Raw genomic sequence first — 27,935 nt, forward strand, 5'->3', positions numbered from 1 at the left:
CAGGAACATTGAAAGAACTGTCTGTATCCATCGTAATACACTTTGTGAAAATACTGAAACCACAGGTGATTGACTTCCTGTCAGATGCGTCTGTGTCCTCAATCACTTCATCATGAATATCTGGGTATTAGAGTTCCACTGCACAGCTGTCGGGAGCTTTAACCTGGTATGAAGAGACGCTGACTATTTCCCAGCCTCCTCTCCGGTCTTGCTGCCCATAGCGCTTTCTGTGCCAGTTGAAATATCATCGGTGGAACCAGTGATGTCCTCGTTTACACACTGATCCCTGCTGCTATCACCGTATTTATCCACACGTTCATCTGTGATAACCTGCGTGTCACCAGTGGAGCTTTTATCAGGCAAGTGAGTTTCTGCAGCATTATCTTCCTCCTCCTCCTCCTCCTCCTCCTCGTCACTACTGTCTGTAATCTCCCCCTCTTCTACCTCCTGCTCCCCCGATTCCCTCCTCGCCCGTTTCTCCCGTGGAGGTTCATTCTCCGGACTTGTCCCCCAGTCTCCCTCACGGCCGTGGGCTCCTTGTGTCGTGCGAGACCCGAGCGGGGATGGTGAAACTCTGGTCACATCTTCCTTCTTGTGGTCCACCTCTTCACCCTTTGTTGCAAAACCACTCCGGGCTGACGCAGGATCAGCTGAAACAATATGACCCCATTTGTGTGTTGCAAGATTACACAAGACTATTGCAACAGGATGATTCTGACTTGTTGTTTGAACTAATACACACAAGTGATCAGGGTGATCGTGAAAATTGTCGGGCACAGCTGGGGGGGGGGGGGGGGGGGGGGGGGCATGCTTGAACAGAAGGGGTGAGAAAGCGAGGGTCAGTGCAGACAGTTTGGGATTGATGACGCCATGTTTTTGGCTCCGTGCTCGTTTGCAGGATGAGGCAGCATGCCAAGCAATTAGTTATGTAATAAAGTAGGGTGGACGTGTGTGAAAGAAAGACGGCAGAGTAAACGACTGTAAAACAATAATTGTGAATTATAGCCAATACTCCCCAGAAAGATGTCCCCACAGTCTGGTGGATCATAAAACGCTCGAAACGATGTGCATGAACTAATGTGCGTTAAAATTTACTTTAAATCTCAGAGACGCTGGCCAACGGTTATCTAACTGAGGCTATGTTATGAAAGATTAATGCAATTCAACTTTTATTATGTGTGCTGTAATAGGAGAGAATTAAAAAGATGGCTGCCACTTAATGTAAAGGCTGTACGTTACTTTGACCACATAAATTTGAGGTTCGCTCACACACACACATCACGAGTTTGAGTTATTGATGCTGCGTTCTCAACGGGTCCATGAATAAAAACACACCTGCTGCAGTCAAATGTTGCTGGAGATGTTATTGGTGTGAACGTTTGAAAGCATGAGAATCAATTACAAGCTTAGATTTAGTTGGGTAAGAACATTTTAATAAACTTTTGGGATTAGTTGTGTTGTCTTCCAGGTCTCCGGCCCTGTTCAGGCCCGGTGTTAACATCTGTCTCGAGTGATTCGATCTCAAGCTCTAATTACAACTAAGATGAGATAAGTGACGCATGTGAGATCCGATCACTCAAAACACATTGGGAGGTGACCCGGGACACATCCCACTATTCTTTAAGCCGTGTTAACGCAAATGGAGACACTCAGCGGATGTCCTCTGACCCGATAAAGTTTAATAATGAACCTAAGTTCTTTGGTTTATTGGTACATTTGGTACATTTGGAACATTTCTCAGTGTTTTCTCATTCAGTAGTAAAATCCTATTTCCTAAGAGCAGCATGGAGCAATTTGTTTTTCGCTCAGCTTCTTCTTGCACCGGCAACAGAGTCGTCTGTATTCAAACGTCCTATCCCAAGACAAGTGTTGGGACGTGTTCTAACACCAGATGTGAAGTGAAGAACTTGCAGCTGTCCACTTGTGATCCGATCACTGGAGATGTCTGTTAATACCAAGTGTGAACAGGGCCTCTCAGGGAGATCTCTCAATTTGGGATACGGCTCCGTACTCGTCACGCCAGTCGTCACACGTGTTGATTCAACATGTGTTTCCTTGTTTCAGAAGCTGACACATTTCTCTCTGTGTAACGAGGCCAGCAGACACCAGTTTGTTGGAGAAACTTCTCACCATTGGTAGATTTGACCTCTCTCTAAAAGCACTGGCAGCCTGGAACTTAAAGCTGTGAAAGTGGCTTCAGTGTTTTGATGTTTGTTAATGAGGATAACCTTCTGACCTAAACCGACTGAAGGGCAGCTACAATTCAAAGTAAACTAATTGTTGAGACCAAGTTGCTGGAGTCAACAGTGTGTAGCTTCATGTAGTTTAGACACTGAGCGACTGGTTGCTTCCTGCACGGAGCACTCAGGAACATCAACAGGACTTTATCCTCACTGAACGTGCTGCAGCCGCGGGGAGCGATTGCTTGTTATCACTTCCTGCCCGGCTTCCCAGGCTCTGGCATGTTCAATCATCAGGATGTTTCTATGGTTAACATCGGAGCAAAACAGTGCAGCACCAAGGCCTTATCACTGAAAACACACACACACACACACACTCAGACTAAAATGACAGTATTCGTCATGTAGCCCGTCTGGGCCTGACAGAGTAATGATACTGGGTGACTGTGGTCTTTTCTGACCACACTAACCCGACTCAGAGAGACACTGTTTTGCCAACTGTGCAGATGTGAGTAGACGGAAATGGCTGAAAGCTTCTTCATGGTATAAACACTGGAAGAGACAAACAGGTGAGGCAGAGGAAGGCTGACCTGCTGCTCGCTCTTCTTCTGTCATCTGCCAAAACTCATGAGGTCACTGTTTAACACTAAGCCGTGTTCAATCCTCCGTTTGGCCATGGTCGCCGCTGAGGTTAACATGGTGTGCATGAGGCTGTGCAGAGCACACTCATTTCCGTTGGGGTAGCGTGTTACCATAGTGAAAAATACGGGAACAAGGAGACTCAAAGTCTCAGCTGGAAAAGGACATGATACAACTCAGCTGGAATCAAGGGAGTGGAGATAGGTTGGTTTGGGGCTACGCAGAATTTCATGCACACTTCTGTTTAGTGACAGAAAGATGGGATGAATATAGGGATGAAGAAATTATGTTTTGTAAGTACAGAAAGAGGAGGTTAGTGTGATGCAGAAAATAGCTTCAGGACAGGATGTAGGGAATTTGCAGAAGTTAAAATTAGATAAGGCTTCTTTTTTTTTTACCTGCTCCTTTTAGAGGATACTCCTTCCAATGCTCTCTGAGTACAACGTGCAGCACAGGATATTCAATCAGGGTTTTGTAACTCAGGTTGTCCCTCAGGCTCTTCTGAATGTCCAACTCGTGGTACCTATTTCACACAAACACACACAAAGACAAAGAGGAGTTTACAAGACAACGCAATTACATGATGCTAACGGTAAATTATGTGACATTAGACCCATTTTAGGTAATTTCACGTGTTTAGGTGCTCGGCAGGGAAACGTGGCCGGAACTCTTTCACCAGCAACTGCCGTTTTTCATTTCCAGCCGCGTATGGCATGTTGAGAGGATGAACATCTTCTGAGGATTGATACTGATTTGAGTCACTTCTTGGCAAAGTGAATTCCCTGGTTGGTGCTCGTCTCAAAAGATGAAAATTGGCTTTACAGAGATTCAGAAGTGTCCCTCTCAAGTACATCTCAAGTCCTCTAGCTCTTTGCATGAGATGACATCAGTCGAGTCTCATCTCTAAATAGCCCTGCCAAACATTAGCAATGTTCATAAATCCCTGAATGGTTAACTAGATGTTTCTGGGAGACGTGACGTTCCTCAACTGATTCATAACCATCCAGCTCAGGCTGTCATCACCGAACAGCAAGGCACCGTGTATTTTGGGTATATCTATTAACTGGCACTGTCGCTTCAAGATGTCAAGCCTCTGCCAGACTGACGATTACTGAGCCATTGTTTCTTTTGCTTGAAGCACCAGCAGACTGGGAACCAATGCGGGTAGACACCCACTCCCCCAGGGAATCATAGCCCTCTGCTGTAATGTGAACGTTTTTCACTGGATGGACGGTTTCCAGGAGAGCCCTCACTCCTGGGAGAGCTGGTCTTAGGTGGGCTGAAGATTGATTTCATATGATCCCGCAAATAAACGGCCGTGTTTTGGCACTTCCTCCTGGACGGCATCAAGGAAAGAAAGTAAGAGTCTGAAAACGCACAGGAAATGTCTTGCCACAGTACAATGAGTGGTTGCATGGTATTTCAGACAGACCTCGACATCAGAGAAGTATAAATAGCCTCTGGGAAGCTGGACACAAAAACATGGTGGAAGGATAATCTGTAGAAACCAGCTTGTGGAGCTGATACTGCAGCAGGATATCTAGGACTGCATCTTTTTGTAATGTGGTTGCAAATGGGGTTTCCATCAATTGTCTTTATGTCTAACGTCTGATAAATGGGATGTTCGTAGATGTTTTTGTATTTCTGTGAATAGCCAAGCAAAGAAACAGAACAATGGTAGAACATTGTGTCTCTTCATGGTGTCGATGGGATTACTAGAGCTGCGTCCATTTCTAGAAACACGGCTGGACGGCTCAGCCAAGAACATTCACACATCTGGTCTCTATACAGTGTCCTGGTGGATGAACAGAACAGAGACTGGTGTTCTCTTCAGGGAGTTCTTTCCCGCTCAATTGCCGTGTCGGGAGATGATGGACAGTAATGAACTAGTCCCCACTTGTGGCCATTGGATCCGTGGCATTATTCCCAATATTTTGACAGCTCAGCAGATCTTGGCTACTCTAGGACAGCGTGCTTTTCATTCTGCCTTCAAGGGAGGCAAATTCAGAACATGCATAAAGACTCTTTTCTGCAAATAACCTGGCCCGCGATCTCAGCATAACATCTGAGGCCGACTGCGATGGAGAATTCAGGACAACCACAAATTCATCCAGCAGAAATATTACCGCACTGTAACCGAGACACTGATGAATTAGGCAATATTAACTGCTGCTATTTATTCCCTGCTATTTTAGTAACAATACCCAGTACAAGCTCAGCGCTGCAGGAGACCTGAGGAAGCATCTGCTGTACAGAAAACCAACCTGAACATAGCTCCAGGCAGAGCGGAGGCAGAGCGGCTCGACGGGCTCAGGAGGGCTAAGGAGAGGGTTTGCCACAAATGTGGGAGAGAACAAACTGCTTGTGCAGGACAGAAACATCATTGTCCTTCAGGGCCCAAAACAGTGGTTAGAAAAGTAGACTGAGGTTTCCTTTTTCTGGCTGCTAATGTAAAACCAGCATCTCTTCTTCAAGTCAACACTGTATTAACGGGAGGTACGGGGAGATGGCATCTTCTGGATCTCTGGGGTGGAGTGAATACAAATAAACAGAAAGTAACACAAACACCCAGACGGGTATGAATGCTTCTCTTGATGCTCAGTCATCTTTCCAGTAAGAGGATGTTGACCAGTCACCCGTTTATGTTTAGTTTAGCACAAGAGCTCCTTTATTGGACCTGCTTGATATTCCCGTAGACCTTCGACAACAAATAATGCAATCACGACCTTTGTGTTGTACTTGGCAAATGGCAACTTAGTAGACACACTGGTGCCAACACTAATTAACTTTCACTGAGCAACAGCGCCCCCTGCAACCACACGTGGCTGCAACCACAAACTGGATGTGACCTCAGTTTGGGAGGGGTCTCTCTTCTTCTTCTGTGAGCTGCACTTTGGCCGTATTATGAAACTCCAGCAGGTCACGTAAGGTGATTCTCATTAGCACAAGCATCCTAGTTCCACCACAGGACAGTGTTGACAATAAACACTCACTAATAACTGAATGGCAAACCTCGACAGCTCCTCATTGTGCGAGTCCGGGCTTAAGGCTGTGCAGTTATGAGAGGAAACTGTGACTGAGGTCAGAGAGAGAGCGAGATTTACTCACTAGCGCAGACATGATAAGACACGGTCAATACATTCCTTCTTCGATTGTTTCCTTCATGACTGTGATTGTTCCAGGAAAGCGATTTTCGGAAATAACTAATAAAATATTTTTCCCAGGAAAGGCAATGCTGTAAAGGCAAGAACGGCTGTTATGACTCAATTATATAAACATTCCAAGATAAGGGCTCACCTCGATGTGACTCACCTGATACCAACCCCCTTAGTATCACTAAGTATGGGGGAAACTGGTAAAGCTGCAACACTGGGTGGATGTGGTGTGTATGTACAGGAACATACAGTTAGAAATGTAGGTTCTTGACATAAGTATTTATCTCAACAGGGATTAAATAACATTACATTAAATAAGGCCTTAGGTCATATTGAAGACAATAAACTACTTTTGTAATTAACCTATTTCTGGACCTATATTTAAGCAGCAAACTAATGACAAATATGTTATTACCTCCACTCAGGAGGTTATGCTTTCACCAATTTGTTGGTTTGTTTGTTGTCAACAAGATTAAGCTGAAACTACTCAATGGATTTACAGGAAACTTGGTGGAAGGATTGGAAATGGGGCGAGAGAGAAACCATTATAATTTGGTGGATAGAGGATTTGTTTGACTTTCTTAAACGTGGCAAGATTTGCGTTTTTTTGACATTTTCACCAATTTCTCAGAGAATATTTCACGGTTCTTGATGAACATATCAACAATGGGTTGATGATGAAGATGTGTGTGTGCACGTTTGGGTCTTAATGGAGGTATGTGCTCTATGTGTGCCATTCTAGTTTTTAAAGAAACTGTGTGCAGACACTTGCATAACTTCATACTATTCTTTCCTGGTGTTTTTTTGACCAGGACGACAGATTTTTAGTTTTTTTTCGCCGTGATGTACAGTTATAGCATTTCCCCCCAAAAACTTTATGGCAAATTCCAACTGTTGCATGTTTGTCATTCTGGGGGGAGACCCAGATGATCTCCAGGTGACTGACCTCACATGTGTTCAACGTATAGATGAGTAAATGTGGTTTTTCAGATAAAAAAATAAGATTTGTGAGTTAAATTCCTATTTAATGTAATTATGAAAGCATCATCAGAAACATGTGCACAGTTGTGAGCTATTACACACACACAGCCATGCATGTATACCTGTTACTACAGCCAGTGAGGGGAGGGAATCCATACGTTGAAAAAGCTTTCTGGCTTTCACGCTCCCTTTCTCTGGCTCACGCTGATATAATGTTACAGTGGGACACATCTGTGACTTGTTTGTGGTGTGTGAGTGTAATCAAGTCTTCATATGTAATCATGCAGGAGAAACTAGAGAAATATGGAAAAGATTATTAATCACAAATTTTGATTGCACCTATGTGTAATAATTATTCATTAAATGTCTAAGAACGACTAGAACCATGTTATATATTGTGTGGATATAGTGCTTCACGACGTCATTGAAGTAGATCTTTTGTTATTGTTTTTGGATGAAAGTGGTCAAAGCTACTTATTGCACGTTTAAGACCCACCTGTGAATGGTTTAAACCATTCTAGAGGCTTAAACGTGGTACTTTAAACATAAAACCAATATCTGACATTATTAATTGTGTTTAATTATCATCCATATCACTGGAGGCGGTGGACTAGTGGCAGAAACTTGGACTATGGGCAGAAAAGGTCTCTGGTTCGTCTCCACGGAGAAACAACAAAAAGACGAACCTGGATTGATCTGTCCAAAAATCCAAGAGGATTCTCCCTACCCTGTCTAGTGCCCTTGAGCAAGGCACCTTACTCCCCCAACATCTGCTCCCCGGGCGCCGTACATGGCTGCTCACTGCTCTGTGTGTCCTGCACCAGATGGGTCAAAAGCAGAGGTTAAATGTCCCTACATTGCATGAGTGTGCCTGTGCATGTGTTTGGGACTAATAAATGTATCTTAATCTTAATTTTTTTTTGTTTATCTAGTTTAGATCATAAAAATGTCAGTAGCTTTATGACCTTGCAGTATTTGTGATGTGCACAGTCTAGTACAACAAATACATAGTACTGTTGGATGTAATGTCATTATAATAAAGCTCCCGATGTTAAGGTGTGTGGTATTAGGAATAAATGAAAGATTTAAAAGCATTTAAACTCATTAAATTCATAAAGAGGTTTAGAGGTGACAACTCATACCAGCTCAAACTCGCACTGAGCTGCATCTCCGCTCATCTTTCAGTAATCCCTCTCTATGAGCTGCCATACGATATCATTTATCTTGTCAGAGTGTGTGTGCTGCCACGCCCACTGGGCAAACCAAGAAGCAGCGTGAGTGTTATGAGGATGAAGGATGGGAGCTTTCATGACGTTTCATTCTGGCCCAGGGGGGGGGGGGGTAATGATTATAAACACCGAGGATCATCATTCACTCCATGACTAAGTAGAAATGGAGGACAGCCAAAGCATTCGACAGTAGGCGAGGCAACAAATGAGTGCTACGAATACCATCATCGTGAAACCCTAATTAGACCCTCGTTAAAATATAGAGACAGGCTGAGGAAAGAGGAGACACAGGACACGAGGATGGAGACAGAAAGCGAGTGAGACAAAGAAAACAGGAGATTTAGATCCTATAAAAGAAAATGAAAAAAGTTGCGGACAGTTTTCTCGATCGATGGCGTCTCTCGTGTCTGAAACCCCTTCAGGCCTCGCTCCTGAGAGTCTGTGTAGCCTCGCAGGGATTTAGTGAATTTCTCAGTCACTGATGTCATGCTCATCAACGGATTATGTCGACTTGGTACATTCTGAATCAACCAGTCAGGACTGGCAGGCCCGATCAAACCGTCGCAGCCAAACATGGAGAGGAGGCCTGAGGAGTCGCAGCACGCAACGGTTTTATTTCCTGTAGCACTTTCAACAAGGCATCATTTGTATTTCAGAACTTTATACTGTGGAGAATATTAACTTTATTTCTTTAGTGAGCATATTTTTTTTTACTTATTTATTTTAAAGTGTAATATCAAACAACTCGAATCCCATCCTATATCCCTTCTCTATACTGTTGTACTAAATAAAGTCATAAATACTATAACAAAATGATAAATAAATAAATAACTCTTTAAAAACAAAGAATGTTTTTAAATTCCTTCAGGGCTTTAAAAACAGTAGTTAGAAAAGTAGACTGAGGTTTCCTTTTTCTGGCTGCTAATGTAAAACCAGCATCTCTTCTTCAAGTCAACACTGTATTAATGGGCGGGGGGGGGGGGGTGCAGACCCTGGGCGTGCTGCAAATACAGTCAATGTAATAAAAACTTGTTTCCATTCCAACCATATGATGATAGATGATTGGTTAATCTAAATAAAAAGATTGTGTTATTGGCTGAAAATGCTGAAGCATTACTACACTATATGATGTCATGTTCTGACTCCATAGTGGATCATGTTGATTCATTCTTTCAATATGATTATAAATTATGATAATTGTCCCGACTTCTTGATCGTGATTCCTTCATGATGTCAATGATATGACATATGATTGGAAATAACTGATTTCTGATTAAGATAATATTGATTAAACATAAGCCTTAGATTGTCTCTATTTATTGTTAATCATCTGGAAATGGTGAAAAATCCATTTATCTGTCCACACACACGCAAAAACAAGAGGCCTCACAAGTGGAGAGGCTTTTCTTCCTTGAACTGGAATAAACCCTGTTTACAGCAGGAATTCACCTTCTTCAACCCTTTGTGATCTTGATCTCTGCTTCAACTCATTCAACTCAGTTCATTTCAAGTCAACCGAGAATATTTGACATTGTTGAACATGTGAAATAAGACAGGAAACGAATCTCACCTCACGGAGTTGGCCTTCCTGCCCTCTGCCTTCAAGAAGACCTTCACGTGATTGGACGGGGCTTGCACGTACACCTTCAACCTGGACCAGAAGTTCACATCAACACGGGACATTAGAGACTCAAATCAAGTAAAGGGACAAGAACAAAAGATGTGGGTACATTAACTGTGCAGCTCTTCTAATAGCCACGGTAAAGGTGAAAAGACAAAGAGCCCATTGAGCACAACAGAGACCTAAATGTACACTTGTCTGGCACGTTGACTGATAGGCAGCATGCACGGGCTCTGAAGTATCTGGTGTAAGGGAAACTCCTGAATTGCTACTGACGGCCTCAGCACCCGAGCCTCGGGGAGTTAACCTCCGCTCACTTGACTCCAGGCGAAGCAGGGGCTGTGTCTAAATGGCTGGTGTCTGTTCAAAGAGCTCCACCCGTCTACAATATGCTTTACAGTAGTTTTACATTAGGCCGTTTACTGCTGATTGTTATCAGCACAAAGCTTAGGTCAGAAGAGTCAGATCGCCGCTGTGTGAGAGGGTCACATTCAAAATACAGAGAGTTTCCCGAAACCAAAGAGCTTCTTCAAAGTTCATGTCGGGAGAAACAGGAGCCCGGGAAATGAGAAAGAAAATGAAGCGAGGGCAAAATTGAAAAGATAAATGTGGGGAAAGAGGATCGGCAGGAATCAGACGGAACACGATGAGGAACTAAACGGATCCTGTGTGAGTGAAACTGGATGAAGTTGCTTGATATGAAAGATCAGGATGTAAAATTGCCTCAGAATAACTGGCCCATCGACTCAATGGAGAACATTAACACTCATGTGAGGATGCAGAGATCAGTGTCAAGTGTTAAATGCATTACATGACACATACCCTCCCATTATACAGAATATTTCCAATTTAAAAAGAAAATATTTCAAATTTGTTGTGGAAAGGAGAAAAGAGTCTTCAAAATAAAATACGCTTTTCCGTTCCTTTGTTTACAGGCAGACTGGATTTGTACCGAGTCTCTAACTGACGCATAATCCCTGAACACATTGCTGCCAAACTCAATTACAGGGGTTCTGGTCTGGCGTGACTTGATTCGGGTCATCAAAACCGAGGCCGCAGTAAAACAGCTGATATTTTTAGATGAAGAATGGTGTGTGTGTGGCCAGAAAGTAAATCTCAAACTTTACAGCCACTGCAGCTCTGTGCTTTAACGAGTTCTGCTGCTAATTAACCTTTTACTCGAGGCAATGTTGGAAAATAGAGAGAAATTATGTCTTGAGTCACATTAACAGTAAGACACTAATAAAAAACTGCTGCATATGATAAAGTGAGTGGTCGTGATCTCCTGTGAGACTTAGAAGTTAAAAAACTACTTTTATCTGCAATATTTAGCGAGAAAACTTTTTAAATATCCAGATTTCTAGACAGAGTTTGTTGTATTTGTTACAGCTGGCGGATTCTGGTTCAGGAAGCCGGGGATCATGGGTAAAATCCCATGATATCCGCTCGGACATGGACCCCAACAGAATGAATCCCCACTTGGCAACAGAGGGCGCTACTGCTCAGTAAAAGTTACATAATTTAGTTACATACTTTCTGATAATCGACCGATTGATCAACTAACGATTCTGGCTCTATTTTTAACAGCTGTTTCATATCTACAGCAGTGATGCTCAGGCTGCATGGGGAACAAGTCAGTTTTAAACAATACACTAAGCTCATAATCTGTGTAATGTGCCCGAGACGAGATGATGCAACTACAGACGAATGCAACTGCGTCACACTGGTGCTGAAATCGCTGGTTTGTGTTTATTATTATTACGCTATGCTGCTAAAAGTGCGGATATCACTGTAGCTACATTTCAACAGCAATTACCATGAGAAATTCAATTAGCTCGGTTTTCTCCTCTTTCTCCCTCCAGTTGTTATGAAGAAGAGAATCCACAAACTAAACACAGCTTCACAGCGGTTAACAACAGTGAAACTGCTCATTTGAACTTTGCAAGGGAAGAAAAAACAAGCCGTCATTACCCTTGAACTTAAAGGTCTTCCAAGCCACATATCAAACCAGTGTTGATTTCTGGGCCTGTTATTACATTGTTACGTTTTCTGTTTCTATTCACGAGTCCAGTGACTGAAGCAAAACAACCCAGCGCTTGTATTTCTACCACTGAATGCACGTCATTGATCTTCAGGTTTGTGGCTTTGCTCCACGATTCAGCAGGAGCTGTGGTCAGTGGCAATAAATCGAACTCAGAAACCCACAGTGGCACGGCTAAATATACTTCAGTCAATACCTGTGACTTACTGCCAAGAACTCAGACAAAGTTTTCATTTGAGCTCAAGAGCGCAGAGCGACCTGTAGCTGCCACTCCGGCACACAATGAGAAGAAAGACATAAGATGGAACAAAGCTCACTTCTGGCGAGTCACAGGGTCCGACTCGGTGGGATGGATGTAAGGCGTCAGGAGCTGCTTCAAGGTTTGACTGTCAGACACCCTACAACCAAAGAGAAGGTGGAGGAAAGAGCAAATGTGAGAGAAAACGTTAAAATCAACTTCAAACCACATCATGATTGTTACCTTGATAGTATTCTGACTATTGAAAGGGCCGTTGATACTCACCATTCATGCTCTAACTACATCGAGTATCTTCTTCACTAATTGGAATATTGTGACATGACTCACCTCCTCTGACTGAACTCTGTCTTGCTCTGGATAAACATGAACTTCAGATGCCACATGAATTGTTTTTCCCTGAATGAGACAAACAAAAACAGATTGTTAGTTTCTGCTTTTGTTATATATATATATATATATATATATATATATAAAGAAAACACAGTGTTGCTTGATGTCTGTTGTTCAACAGACCGATGAGGTCACCGGTGCTCTCCCAGTATCCCACAACACAAATGTCCTTGTTTGAATTCTGAGCATTAAATGGATTCAGACTTAATCTCTCCAAGACAATACGCCTGGCTGCTTCCAAGATCTTGTCCATCTGTGTGACTCTGTGTGTGTGTAAATGAATAAATGAGAGTTTCCATGGACACCCTGACATATACACTCAATACTGGGACAGCAGCTGGTGGATATCACAGAATGATCTCTTCTTCTGGGGTAATGCTTTGGGGCAGTAACTATTAAACGTGGTTGGGTTTTTTCTGGGTTGCTGGGCGTGCTCTACAACCAAACATTTATTCCCCAAACAGCAGCTGCTGTGCTCATATTTACTACTGTCACCAGGATTCAGAAATAGCCATAAAAAAAATCTAATATCTCAAACAGTGCAGGAGATACAAGTCGATGTGATTCCAGCCTCTTTAAATCTTTGAGATATTAGGAATTAATTACCAATAAATTGCTGATTACAGTGACTCAAGGTTATTCAAACTGTTAGATTGTTGAAGATAACAGATCATTTTTAAACGGATATACATAAGACAAGAATGACACAAATGCTCAAACAAGCATGCCAGGCCAGTAGGGGGCGATCAACATCAACGCATTGTCAAATACCACAGAAAAACCTTGTGAGCTCAGTGAGCTCACTCTCCTGATAACTGGTTGTTGTTGCTTCTGGTGCAACTTCATTACTCACGCAATAGTGGGCATGCACAAAGTAAACTTGATTGTACTTGTACACACGGATACACAGAAACCAGAGATTTAAAACATCTGCACTTTGAAAGACGTTTGTAAAAATCTCAGTTTTTTCGTGTCTTAGAATGTCGATTGTCTGTGGATAAGAGGCTCAAACTTCTGCAAACAATCCACCGGCTGTATCTGACTTGAAAGACAGGTATGACTTTGTAGATAAAGACAGAAACAGAATATATAAGCTACTGGCACATCCTCAGAAACCCGTCCAGAACAGTATACCACACATGCGGAGCCCTGAACATAACTACAAGGACTTGTGTTCACCAAGACCACAAAATTTGCCACACATAGGGTGGAGCCGATTCATCAACCACTTCTCCATCAGAGGAGGAGGACTGAGGCCTTGATGGATCTGAGGAGTGAAGATGAAACATACCCTCAGAGAGACGCAAGGTTTAATTGTAAAGTACATGCGAGAGACCTTGTTATTAAGGCTTTGGTCCTCACCGAGAGAGATTAAGAGCAGTTGGAGGTTTTCTTTTGATATGTTTAATATAAAACCTTTGTGTCCTCGGATTTCATATAATTCTGGGGGGTATAAAATGTTTTCTTTTTGAATAACACATATACAGATCATTCGGTGCATGTAGTGGAGGACTGTGGATCTTCACAATAAACCAGTAAATAAACAAGGTCATTACGATTCATGCCCTGAGGACCATTATCGTGCGTACTCAATGTCCTGCCAATCTCCGGGTCTCTGTTTTACTCTTGGCCAAATCGTGATGTAAAACTACAACCAGGCTCAGATGCAGCCAATTCCAAAGCTGCATTTGAATGTGAGAATGAATTTGACCCCAACTTGGCCCAAGATTAAAATATGTATTTTACATTTAATGTTATACCCATGTTCCTAAATGGAATCAGGAGAATAACCACAGCAAGTGTTTCATTCTCTTTGATATTATATTTATCACAAAACCCCCTATTTACTGACACAGTGGAATAACACAGCAAATAACGAACAAAACAAAGGAGAAGCTTATTGTCAGAGACTCCGTAATCAGCTACATGTGTATTTTGATTGTTGTGGTACTTGTTCTGTGGATCCAGGTGGAACCAATATGAATCAGGGGGCTTGTTTTTCTTTCTTGAAACAGAAACAGGATGGGTAAGAGTCGTTCAAAGAAAGACAAATATGTGCAGAACGGGCAGAAGACCCAATGAAAGGTAGATCTGAGTTATAAGAAGGGTGCGGAAGACAAGAGGCTGGGAGGAGATTCCCTACGTAATTGTGGGAGGTACCAATCACCTCTAACCCCTTAGTCAGAGGAATTTAGGTGTTTGCTAGGTTCAGGCAGTATTCTTTGGTTTGGTGTACGTGCACTTCGTAGAGGTGTGTGTCTGTGTGTGTGTTTGCAAGCACATAGGGAGGAGCACCAGGTGTGATGCCATTATTCTGTCATTACAACAAATGGAAACTATGTCTTTCATGGAAAAGAGGCTTGCCCAAAGATGCATGCAATAATTTCAGTCAAGGCCACAGTGCATACCTGGGATAAGAGCCATCATTCATTGTCAGGAGAAACGAGGAGAGAGCAGCACTTCCTGGTTCCTCAGCAGTTACTGTAATGCTGAAGGGCCTCGAGCAAAGCATTAAAACTCAAAAGGGAGAGAAGTGGCAAACAGTAGAAAGGTAGTTGTGTGGTGCAACTCCCTCCTAAGCACAGGAAAACATGCTTGTTTGAAAAAAGATTATGCACTTGAATCGCACAAAGATTATGCTGAAAGGTTTATACCCTCCACAGAATTCCTTGCCAAAAGAAATGTCCTGCCTTACATGTCCTGCGTTTAAGGGCATTTCTCTTTCAAGCAGGATTATTCATCAAATAGCTTGTTGGGCCACATGAACTAAGCCTGAGTGAATTAAATAGGATTCGTATAGAAATGGATAGAAATGTGTTTCATTGCTAATACGGTACAAGTGATTAACTACTCCTGGGATTAAATCCTGATTCCTTTAAATCTCTCGGTTCATGATCTATTGAATTTGTGTCAATCGGCCACTGTGTGTTTTGTGTTTGAATACACACGAGGAAGAATTGTCCCAGAGTCTAGATAATCTGAGGGTTGCCATGCAGGACAATTTAATAACAGCCCTAGAGGTAATATTGTGAGATCCAAATTTAAGATTCTGCCTCTTTTGTCTCACTATGAAACTTTGAAATTACTCAAATTATATTGAGTAGCATGGGGAGGGTTGAAGCGGTCACCCCTTGTTGCTTTCCAAGTTTGCTGTCTATGTTCTAAAATGACAGAACAATAACATTTTGTTTTTTCCAAGAAAATCAACACGCTTGACGTCTGAAAACATTAAACCCCTAAAGGCAAGTTTAGAGATAACCAGACTTTTAGAGGCTGTTGTCAACCCCAGCGAGAATGTTCTGTTCTTGCGGTTTGCATTTGTTGATTGGCTGGTTTGTTTGTTTGTCAGCAGGATAACTACTGAACATATTTTCACAAAACTTGGTGGAACAACGGAACATGGAACCAAGAAGAAACCCATTGAACCTGATGAGGATCAACCAAAAGGGGGCAGGTCCAAGTCATATGTAACATTGTGATTATGATATTTTTAACACTTTCACCAATTTCCTTTTGAATAATGCAGAGTTCTTGGAGACATTAGATATCAATGAGTGTGTGAATGTCAGGGCGACTAAATGGAATTGAAGTTGGTCCTTGGCGGAGGTGTGCTCTCTACTGAGTGGCCTTCCAGTTGTAATTGAACAGATTTTTAGGACTGATTTTACAATGCAATCTAGCAATTTCAGTTTTTTTCCCCATTACCAAAGCTCGCCTGAATTCAGGAAAAGTGTCAGTGATGAACCGGAGCACACTTCTGTCTTTTCACACACAAAAAAAATGCAGAGGATGTCGTCATTCCTGGCAACCATCAACTTGAAGAGCTGTATAAATACAAAGTCTGGTGTTTAGGCTGTAAGTGGACAAATTGTGACATTTTTGTGTAAATACATCATAAATATCTTACAAAAAATAACCAACAATATTCAGGCCTCAGTCTGCATGTATAACAAAGAACAAGAATGATATTTTGTACCCGAGTTTTAATAATAAAACATGTCAATCTCGTTTTACACAGTTAAGCTTCTTGTGGTCCAACAAGCTGTTTGATGAATAATCCCTTTTGGAGGAAAACTGCCCATTGACAAAAGGCCATGTTAGGTAGCAGACGGCTTATTGCAATGGAGTTCAGTTTAAATCTGTGAAATTCTAGAAGTAAATCTCTTTTTTTACAGGCATGTTTTCACGTTGGTTTTTTTCCTGTTAGTGCACTTCATGCATTCATTGGGAAGACGTGTAAGAACTCAATATTTTTTCATTTTTAATCTTTAGAAACCCTCATTTTTCATGTGTACAACAAAGTGTGTGATCATGAAAGCCGTTGAGGAGAAACTGTTAAAATGTTATTTCATAGATTAGTTGCTTTGAGTCAACAGAGGCATCCACATGTCTTAAGATCACTGGAGAGGGATCGGACAGCAGCTCTTTTGCTTTGCTTTACAACAGGTGGAAAACTTTCCCTTTCAATGACATGGTCGGCCGAACTAGTTTAAGTCCATTTGCTGCAGTGATCCGTGCAGGAGACGGAGAAATGAAGCAGACTGAGGAGGATGGATGAATTTATTAACAAGAACACACTCTGCTGGTTAAGAGATTAGAGTTGGTTATGTCATCAACACCGAAGAGCAGAAAGCCTTATTGGTGGTTTGGCAGTGAGAGCAGAAATCCATCTGGCTGGATTAAAGGCTGGACAGATCCAACACGAATGGCGCAATATGTGCAAAACCATGTGTCATCAGAGGCCGATGCCAGCAGTGGGGGGGCAAATTGGTGTCTTTGGGGCCTCATAACTGAGATACAACAAATAGTTTAAGTATCCAAGAGCTATGGTTGAATTCGAGGAAGGGAGGGGTTACAAATATTACCGTAAGACTCCTTCTTTCTGCTCTGGCATGAATCTTAATTTTCTTAGTCATCGCCTACTCACGCTGAAGAGGAAAAAGACCAAGGTGCCAACATGTATTGGGTCAAGAATAATAATTCAATAGCTGCTGATATATTTTTGTGTCCCCCTCTTGAGCTGTAGGATCAGTGTGGCATAAATAACGAGGGAAGGTTTCATGGCCAAAAGTCATTGACACTAAAGATCCTCAGTGCAAGAACAAAATAATGTCATAAAATTTTAACTACAAATCGAAAAACCAAATTATTAAAACGTAGTCAACCAAACGAGACACATGGCGAGTTCATTCCTTCTCGAGCTCCTGCAGCACATTCACGTCTCTGGTTAATTTACAGTTTGGAATGTCCCTTGGAGCCAGAGAGCGGCGTGTAGCCCACAGTTATTTGTGATGACAGCGTTCGCAACGCTGATGAAACGGCTGCCTGCCATTTCGATGGGAGTTTTTTTTCCTGGGATGGCAGCCGGCGTAGACTCTGTTCTGCATCAGCAGTGGTTAATCAAGCCAGTGACGGCCAGCAGGCTGTCTGATGGAGTCTTAAACAACCTTTGACGAAAGCTGCTGCTGCTGATTGTTACATTTGAACCAAATTTTTTGGAAGGCAGGAGGCGTGGGGCACTTGAGCATGCAACGTGATGAATAGTCATCTGTCAGCCATGAAATATGGCTCTGTCTGATTTAATTCACGATTGCATTTATTCCTCATGTGCAAGATTACATACCGCACTCAGATTTCTGCAAACCTGTGATGAATGTGGCTACGACATTACAGCATTTTGAAAATGGCATTAATTGGCCGAATGGAGGGACTGAGTTAATGCCCCACATCTACTGTTCCAGTAGCTGTGGACTGTTCATTTCTTTTTTGAACGTTTTCCTTTACTGCATTTTTTCTGTAGAGAAATGCAGCGAAGGGCTTGAACCCATGATGCTCCTGTAATGAGGCACTGGACCAGGTGAGGACCAGGGTTCTTACAGTATTATCATCTGATAGCAGTAGATCTAAGGGATCAGTGTTCTCCAGTGCCCGTGAACAAATACACAGTCTCCTTTAACTGAGAGAACTGAGTTAATTTAGTTTGATTCCAAATATTGCGACATACTGACATACATGGCACTGATCCCCACCAGCTCGTATTTCAATTTAATTGAGTTTTTTTTTTAGAAATAAGTTTAGTTATTGTGCACAACTCTGTAATATGTTGTCCAGTCCACTCAAGTGGTTGCTGGGAAAAATATCCTGCCACGCCAGGCTGAGGCTGTAGAAAACAGAGTTCCACCCTAACACAACTGCTCCACCATGTTCTGCCAAATGCCAGCTGTTATATACTTTCCCTCCAAGGGCTGGACCGAGAGGCAACCTGTATTTCTTCAAACTCTTTACTGTTCATACCTTGTTTTGGAAATTAGTCACCGGCAAGAGGTGGAAAGAAAGTAGCAGCGAGGCCATTACTTTGCGTACAAACATTTAAATCAGAGATACACACGCTAACTAACCCACACTCACACGCACTCACACACACCACCGCCAGGCATGAAAGTGTTCTCGTCAGCTGTCTGCCAGTAATGATCCTTCTCTGGCAGCGTGAGTGCGTAGCATGAATATGTCGCTAACCAGCTGCAGTCACACTGCTCCCACATCTGCTTCTTATATTATGTACTCGTTACATTCTGAAGCACGTTCCCTCTCGGCTCCTCACGATGTACTGTACAGCTTTCATCCCGTCCCTCGTGTCCATTTGCTGATCGGCGAATGGCACACAGTTGCGGTTAGTTGAATAATCTTCACTCACACTGAGACGTGGTGAGACTAACCAGACTAAACAAAGACATAAGACCGTGCAGCTGGTGCATGAGTCCTCTACGGATACTGTCATGGCAGAAGAAAAAAAAGAAGCATAAAGACTCTTCTTGTGTCTTCTGCTGGAGCAGTTTAGCTCATTTCCCAGAGGCTCAACCTCTTTGAAATAACTTCAACCCCTCAGAGACAAGCTGGTCCCTTCCTGCATAAACTGCCTGTCACCGTCTGACGAGTGTTAAGTTGGGAACGAGGGGCGTGCGGGCCCGGAGGGTGGGCAGAGTCCGCTGCTACAACCTGACATGATGTTGCCTCATCCTGAGCTGTGACGTGCACGTTTAAGTCACTGCCTGTGCACACCAGAGACAGACGTGTCACAGTGGCGGACTCCGAGGAGGGAGAAGAGGGTGGTGAAAGGGAAAGTAATGACATGAAACGAGCCCCAGGGAATAACAAAGGATTCTTTTAGTGGCAATCCTGATTGGCACCCAATGTTTTCCCATGGCATTTTAGACTCGTGAAACTTTAATATGCAGTTCAATAACCATTTTCCTCCCTGTCCTCCACAGGGGGATTAGAGTGGCACAGCTCGGGAGTCAAAAGAAAATGAGGAAGAAAAGGTGCCAAACATGAAGAGACCACCAGTGGAATCGAGTTTAATTGGAAAAAGGCCCATGTGAAAGAATTACTCGCTACTTCAGAGTCTCGAGGAAGCAATGAGCCTTGTCCTTTAAATTACTGCAAGACGCCGGTGTTGACTAAACTGAAATCATCTCCCATAAATCATTAAAGCAACAACAGGGACAAGTTAAATAACAACAGCATCTAGATGGTATTTTAATCTGTGAGTTACATTTTAATCTAGAGGATAATTTAGTGATAAAAACTTCTTTGGGTACTTGGTGTCTTTTTTCTCCAGTTTCTGATTATTTTCTCAGTTAAGCCAAAGTCTCCTTATTTAAAGATCTCTCACATCTCATGGCTTTAACCACTGACTCCTGTAAACAATCACTAATACTAACCAGCTACACCAGAGCACATTAAATAACTTATTATCAAAACAAATAACAATTACAATAAATAAATGATGAAACTAATTTCCAACACATCATAGCTGTGGAGATAAGACCGAGCAGTTACACGTTTAATAGTTAACTCTTTAACATGTAGAGTCTTGTGGACTCTTGGTCTTCAGTAATGAAAGGATAGTGAGTGTAATGACGTTTAAATACTTATGAAGGTGATTAAAAATGAAAAGATTAGGATCATTATCATATAATGACAAAAAGGCCAAAGGCATTATTAAAATGTGTCAATTACTGGTAAAACCCTATGTGGGTGGCGGAGGAGGGGGGGCAGCTCGTCCTCTGAATGGGTCGAAGCCCAAATTGCTTGAACCGTGTTAAAGGTGTGTTAAGATCACATTTACAGTGCAGCACATAGTAACGCTGCATGAATGAGTGTGTGAATGTGTGTGAATGGGTGAATACCAGTGTAAAATGCTTTAACCAGACTAATATACTGGGGGGGGGGGGGGGGGGTTTGTCTGCAGCTGTCTGCAGCTTGAAATTCAGATTAAGAGATCTTCAGCAGGAAGTGTGTGTGTGTGTGTGTGTGTGTGTGTGTGTGTGTGTGTGTGTGTGTGTGTGTGTTGTGTAAATACACAGACACTGATGATATCTGACAAGAGCCCACAGACTGGCTTCAGCTCCGCAGCTGGGGAAGACCCCCTGCTGTGCCCAGCTCAGTCAGTTATAGACTGGTGTAAATGCCAGTGAGACCCCCCCCCCCCCCTCAGGTGACTTTACATCACATTGACGTGATTAAATGTCCGTGTTTCGTCATCATGCCTGGAGATAACCTGAGGAGAGGCAGCACTGATGCGGCTGCTGTGAGGCTTAACAAGAGTGCCATCCTGTGGTTAAGTTAAACATCACTAATGAAGCTCGGTCTGCTGCAGACGACAGAGGACTCAGCCTCATCAGAAAATCATGACATGTTGCCATTGTGACCGAGCACAGCGGTAGTCTGACATTGTTCGATGCAACTTCGACTGAAATTCAAACACTGACTTTGTTCCACAGCATGTTCTTGTTTTCTCTTTTCTCTGATACGGTAGAACCGGTGAAGGACATTTAAGAAAATTATAAATACTCCACCATGGATGTTTTAATGTTTACATCCCTGTTTGTTTGTTTATTTATTTGTTGGCAGGATAATGCAAAAAAAAAACTCAATTTCAAACACGATGGAATTTATTTCCAATAAACTTGATTGAAGGTTTGGGGCCTGGAGAGAACTTGCTTTGGATCAGTTGTGAACTAACAGACAGATCCAGGTTTTTATCACTTTCTACACAATCGTGTGTTTGTTTGACCTTAACAGAGGTAAACACTCTACTTAGTGCAATTTCAGTTATTACCTCCATTAAGGAGATTACGTGTTTATTGGCGTTTGTTTGTCTGATAGTTAGCAGCATTGCAAAAATACTACTTTGTGGATGGATGCAGTTTGCTCAAACATGTTAATATCCGATTTGAAGTAAACGTGCAGGAATAAATACTCTGTATCTGAGCTACTTACTTTGAAAGGAAGAAGGTGGAGTTCTCCTTGCTCTTGGTGAAGGTGATAGGGAGGAACCTCAGAGTGATGTTCAACTTTCTGGCGTTGGCTGCCAGCCTCTTTGCCTAAATCACAGAGATGGTTCAAGTATAAATTAGATAAATTCACTGCTTTAAGTTTCTCAAATGTGAATATTGATGATTGTTTATCATTATATCTTTGATTTGGAGCTGACAAAAAACAAACATTTTGAAAGTGTTAATTAGGGCTTCAGAAAATTGGAATAGCCACAATTTTATAGCAAACACAAATCACTTAATAGATTCATATTATAGTGGAAAAAAGCCTCAACCCCCAGAGTATTTTATAGTAGTTTCCAAAAAGATATTGGTACATGTGTGGTTAAGTTTAGGCCTGACAACAGCAGATTCATATACACAAAAGCCATTTGATCTTTAATTAAGATTTCACAGCAGCACCAGACAATAATCTGATTAATCATAGATGCTGCTGATGAGATCGGCCATGTCCAGTGAAACAGGTCGTAAAGAGAAAGCCTCTGTTCTCATCCTTGGAACAGATTTTATTTTGGGACCACAGACTGTGTGACATTTCAGTTCAATGGAAACGTCAGTGGGGGGGGGGACGTCTTGTCTAAGAACAAATTGATCTAAATACCACACATCTGTTCTGCGTCCAATAATCCAGCCGGGCAAGTTTCATGAACAATCAAATTGAGGATGACCTGAACTTCTCTTTACCGCTCTCATCTAAATCTGAAAGGACAAGTCTTTCCTGTCTGGCTCTTCTTCATGACTTCAGATTGACGGGTAGAGAGACACAGTAAAGCAGATTTATTAAGAGCCGGGGCCAGACAAAGGGCCAATAACAGATCGCTGTGCTCGCAGTGATCTGGAATCAAATCAAATCTCTCCCGTCCTCCTGTGCCAAGCCTCTTTATTTTGATTGATTTGTGACCACAGGAACAGTCGCTGCCTGGAAGTGGATTTACCGACGCGCAGCCGCTCGCCTCCACTAACCAGTCGAGCAGCAGTTTACATCCACGTCCGTCCAGACTCATATAAGTCTAGTGAAGTCTCTGAAGGAATTAAATAAACAGTATTGAGTGTATTTTGTCATAATAAATGTATTTTTTGTGACTTTTGGCCATTAGTATGTTTTGATGAGGTTACAATGACCTTCACCTTTGACCATCACATTCTAGCCAGATCATCTCTGGAGCTAAATTTAAAGAAGCTTCCTTAAGACATTGCAGAGACAACATGTTCATGAGGTGATAAACATTTGTATACAGTCACAGTGACTTTGACCTTTGACTGAAGCCCAAACGACATTCACTTTTAGGGCAAGAGCGATTTGTAGATACCAATATAAGTAGGAAAAAAAGGTTCTTAGAGACCTCTACGTCGACAACCAAGTTACAATCAATTAATCTTTGAGTCTAAGTTCATTTGAAGAATTTCCCTCGAAGCAACCTTGAAATATTCTGTCACAGGAACCCGGGAAAAAACATATTTGATCACCAAACATGTTGAACTTGACCTTTTCAAACCAGAAGGTTGATTCTTGAGTCCAAGTGAACGTTTCTGCCAAAAACGAGAGGATTCCCTCGAAGGTGTTGTGGACGTTTCACAAGACAAACACAGGTTTTCTAATGGTCACAGTAGCTTTGACCTTCAACCACCAGAATCTAATCAGTTCCTCTTTGAGTTCAAGTGAATATTTGTTAAGGGTTAGAGAAATGTTAAGGAAATTCCTCAAAGCAAACTTGAAATGTCACATTCCACACCAGGCCACAAAAAGCTGTTCTGTGAGATCACAAGACATATTGACATTGACCTTTTGAAACTAAAAGTTCATCCTTGAGTCCAAGCGAAAGTTTCTGAGGGGAAACTTGAAAGGATTCCCTTGAGGTGTTCCAGAGATTTTGCATTTTCAAGGTTTCTGAGGTCTAATCTAATCTAATCTAATCATTCCATCTCTGAGTCCAAGGGAATGTTTGGACCAAATTAGGAGAAATCCCCTCACAGAGATCCGGAGACATCGCTCTAATACGAGTGGAACGGACAGACTGGCAGAGACGCTGAGCGTTACATAAAAGGGTCTGTGGTTTGGCGTAAGAGCCGAAACAATGACAAACTGCAGAGGACTTGAGAGTACATGTTGAATTTCATAATTGTGTTTCTGTCCAATTACTTTTAGAAGTTATTCTACCTCTCGCACATGTCTTTTTATATTGATTTAGTATTAACAAAACAATTCACTCGGCTTCTCACATTTAAATCTAATAAAACTTCAACTTCAGAAAAACTTACCTCATGGTGTCTGAATGTTACGTCTGGATATATTTATATGCTTTATTAAGTTTCTGTCTTGTTCTTCGAGGATATAAACTGGGATATCTCTGTGGATGCTCACATTAATAAAGGGCCTAAATTTTCTACTTAAAAAATTATCCATTTCAGACTATTAGATACTTTAGCCCATCAGTAGAAAAAGAACCTACTTTAAAAGTGGTCCGAGGAACCCGGACGAGACGGTCCCTGGTGCTGCCATCAGCAAATCGCCCTGTATCCTCCAGAAACCTGTAGTCTGCAGTGAACAGTAAAAATACAAAAGGTAAGAGAGATAATATATTTTTTCATAGCACCACTCATTTTGAAAATACCCTCAATTTAACGAAGGTGCTGACCACTCAGAAGAGCCATTTCATCAAACTGCGACAGGGGCACGAAGGCAGCTCTGTCTCTCACTCCGCTGCATCCGGACTTCTCCTTGTGTTTCTTCACACACGGCAAACTGGAAAATAAACAGAAACACAATCAGAGGCAGAAAATCACTCTAGTATGTCGTGTTCTACGTGTATTTGAGGATACATGGATTCTTTAATACTTTCTCTAACATTTACTGAAGTTCCCAGGAATTATTCAAGGATATTGGTGAGAAAAATAAACAGATTTAGTGGAGTGACTGTGTTTGGTGCAGCTTGATTGACTCTAAGTGGCCTTGGAGGAGGAGGTTTGTCTACTCAGCGACATTCTACTTGAAATTGTAGCTGAATAACCTCCTGTCGATCAACTGTCTCAATCCTACATAGTATTACAAATCTCCCCATAGTGTGAGGAATAAAGGATTATCTTATCTAATCTTGTAAAAATAAAAAGGAGCCATTACACTTTATGAGTACATTTACTTTTGATGCTTTAATAAGATCCATTTACCTATTTACGTATATTTTGAAAGCAAGACTTTAACTTGTAACACAGTATCATACCAGAGTTGTATTACTACTTTTAATTAGATAAAGAACCTAAATACTCAAGTCTGCTCAGGAGCATTTTTGACTGAAACTGGTTTAAATTAAAACCGTCACTGAAGCGGATATGATTATTCCCAAGAGCCTGTAATTGACATTCTGGAAGATGTTATTAGAAAAGAAAAAAAAGAGCCAAAAAAGCATGGAAAGAAAGTTGGATGGAGACAGGTATTTGGCCGGAGTCCGACAGAGACTGTCTCAATAGAGACCAGGGGACAATGAGAGGAGGTTGGACGTCTCCTGGTGAACGTTGAGACGTTTTAATGAAATTTTCAGGTATGACCTTCAATCTGCCTTTTACTATTTCAAGGTTTTTATATTTGTGAACGTCTAAGCTTCCTTAGAAAGAGGAACAGGCCGTGAATCAGTGGCATTTAGAGTTGCATGTTGTTCCTGGCCACGAGGTAAAGAGCAGTTCAGGCAGTAAGTCAGTTCTAAATATTACAGAATCGTTACATAATACTTTGAGATTTGCTGTGTTTTAATCTGAAAGAGCGGAGGTACTTCTTTGGTTTTTATTAGTAATATTAGACGAGCATGGAAGACGATTATTATGTTGTACATGAGCTGAGTGGAGGGACGGAGCAGAGGATCAAGAGTGAGATCTACGGACTAATATCAGAATATCAACAAATAAACAAGTATTTCTCTCTGACGAGGTGACAGAAGGTTTTGGCTCTTTTCTTTCAGTTCTGGACAAACCTGCCTGCAGTCATCCTCAAAGCTGTGAAATAACCAAAGATCATTGACAAAGAGAACTGGTGCAAATAAATCTACAGCCAAATCTATTGGCATATCAAAATTCCTCTCTTTTCCTGATTGTTTTACTGACACTGTCCATCGCAGACGATCAAGCAGACACACAAGATTCCTTCAAAGACTTTGTGCACCCAACCCCATCCTTGTCTTGTCTTGTCTTACGTTACATAACTTTAAATCTCTCTGGGAGATTTCGGGTAAACAGCCGAGGGAGAACATTTTTAGCCTAATCAAAGCTTGGGCTTTAGACAAGACAGATGGCAAAGTCTTTCCTTGTTTTTCTTTAGTATCAAGTGCTTTCTTTTTTTTTCCTCCTCGTAGACTGAGCTCTGTGCCAACAGTGCACAGGTTCATAGAACATTTCAGAAAGAACAGGCCTCATGGAATTGAGGCAATAATCTTTAGTCAATAAACTAAAGGATCAAATTATACAACTTTCATTTTCTTTTGTAATGAAGATGCTTCTTTATCTTTGTATATATAAATGCATGTTGCAATATAAATATACACATTATGTAGGTGTATGTGCCACGTAAACAGTGGTGTAACATTATTCAACATTTTATAGTAAAATAACTGTATAACTTGTATAAAAGATAAATAATCTCACCTGCAGGAATGTGTTAGACAAGCAGGACATCTGTACTTTGCCTCCTCTGATCGACACACAACACATCTGTTGGAAACACAACATGTCAATGGTACAGACAGACACACACACACACTGAGCTGTTTTACAAACTGAAGGAGATAAATAAAAAACTTCTCTGAATGCTTAGAATATGTGCTTCAATGCTTCCTCTCTTATCTTTACCTCCACCATTTCATTTATGCATTTAATTTGCTTATGTTTATCATAGTTATGCAAAAACTACCAGAGGGAGTGCAACCCAACTTGGTACAAGCATGTATTGGTCTATTCCACAATTAAATTCATCATAACACTATAAAATATCAATGTAGTTTCGTTTTTCTTCTTTATGAATAATTGAAGGGTATATTAACCCTTTAAATTAACATCATAGGAGGTGTGGCTCTGCTTTGGAAGAGAAAACCTCATTTGGATTATTGGTCACTTATCCTGTGTGTTATAAATAAATTGTCTTTTCTTAAATCTTTGTAAATTCTCCTTCATTTCTTATCTGACAACTTGTCTATTAAAGAGAAGTGTCAAGAAAGGACTTTTACTTTTTAACTTACTTTACATTTTACTCTGTTTACATTTAATTGATTGATTTACATATTTCTATGACATGCACCGTTATCTGACGAGTTATATATGTTTTTTAAATCAGCGATATTCAGTGTAAAAACCACAAACCACACATCTGTACCTGTGTCTGTGATAAACCAGCTGTGGAGCACATGAGTTAGCTGTTAGCTGTTAGCCGTTAGCTCCTGACTGTGTTAAAACCACTCACCCAGACAGAGACATCTTCCTCTTCATCCCTCTCTGCTCTTCCTCCTCCCCGCTGTCCTCCACTCGGGGCTCCGCCGGTGTCACGGCCCCTGTGGCCGGTGAAAGTAACGCGCACATCCCGGTGCAGCCGCGGAAACACGTTGGACTCAAAGACTCACAAAACTTCAAAACAAACCCAACACTTCCTCACCGGGTGCACGTGGAAAGTACTTCCGGTTTGGGGACCCGCTCGGTGGCGACTCCTAGTGTCTCAGCGGCAGAACTACAACTACCTCAAAGTGATGAAGATGCAGATGGAGCCAAGCTTTCATCTTTTCAATCTTTTAGAATTGTTGTAAAGATTCATTCAGACTCTATTCAATGAAAAGACAATGTATACTTTATGTATATTATTATTATTTATTAATTTATTTGTATTTATCCTTGTTATTTTTGTTTCGTTTTGACAATTTAATCAAATCAATTCAACTTCAATTCAATTCGATTTGCATCGTTCCAAATCATAATCCACTTGATCTCAAGGCATTTTGCATATAAATTCAAGACAGTAAAGATTATAGAGGAGCCCAACCTCAAGCGGAACCAGACTCAGTCGTCTGCCTCGATTGTTTGAGCTGAGCAGAGAAAAATGTGGAGGAGAGGAGAGATGGATGGAAAAGAGGG

The 27,935-nt window shown here is 41.6% G+C and overlaps 1 protein-coding gene across 1 annotated transcript; it reads right to left on the bottom strand.

Annotated features, from left to right (window-relative positions):
* Positions 1 to 27,455, bottom strand: znhit6 (zinc finger HIT-type containing 6). Its single transcript, XM_053430580.1, has 10 exons — positions 27,274 to 27,455; positions 26,463 to 26,528; positions 24,470 to 24,576; positions 24,284 to 24,369; positions 21,778 to 21,881; positions 12,433 to 12,501; positions 12,164 to 12,244; positions 9,755 to 9,835; positions 3,218 to 3,342; positions 1 to 650 (listed from the first exon to the last, which is right to left on the bottom strand). Exons 1-10 carry the CDS (start codon positions 27,387 to 27,389, stop codon positions 184 to 186), a joined length of 1,302 nt encoding a protein of 433 aa, XP_053286555.1. The 5' UTR covers positions 27,390 to 27,455; the 3' UTR covers positions 1 to 183.
* Between the last annotated feature and the right edge of the window lie 480 nt (positions 27,456 to 27,935).

Source organism: Pleuronectes platessa, chromosome 9 (assembly GCF_947347685.1).
Source record: "Pleuronectes platessa chromosome 9, fPlePla1.1, whole genome shotgun sequence".
In the NCBI taxonomy this organism is placed as follows: Eukaryota; Metazoa; Chordata; class Actinopteri; order Pleuronectiformes; family Pleuronectidae; genus Pleuronectes; species Pleuronectes platessa.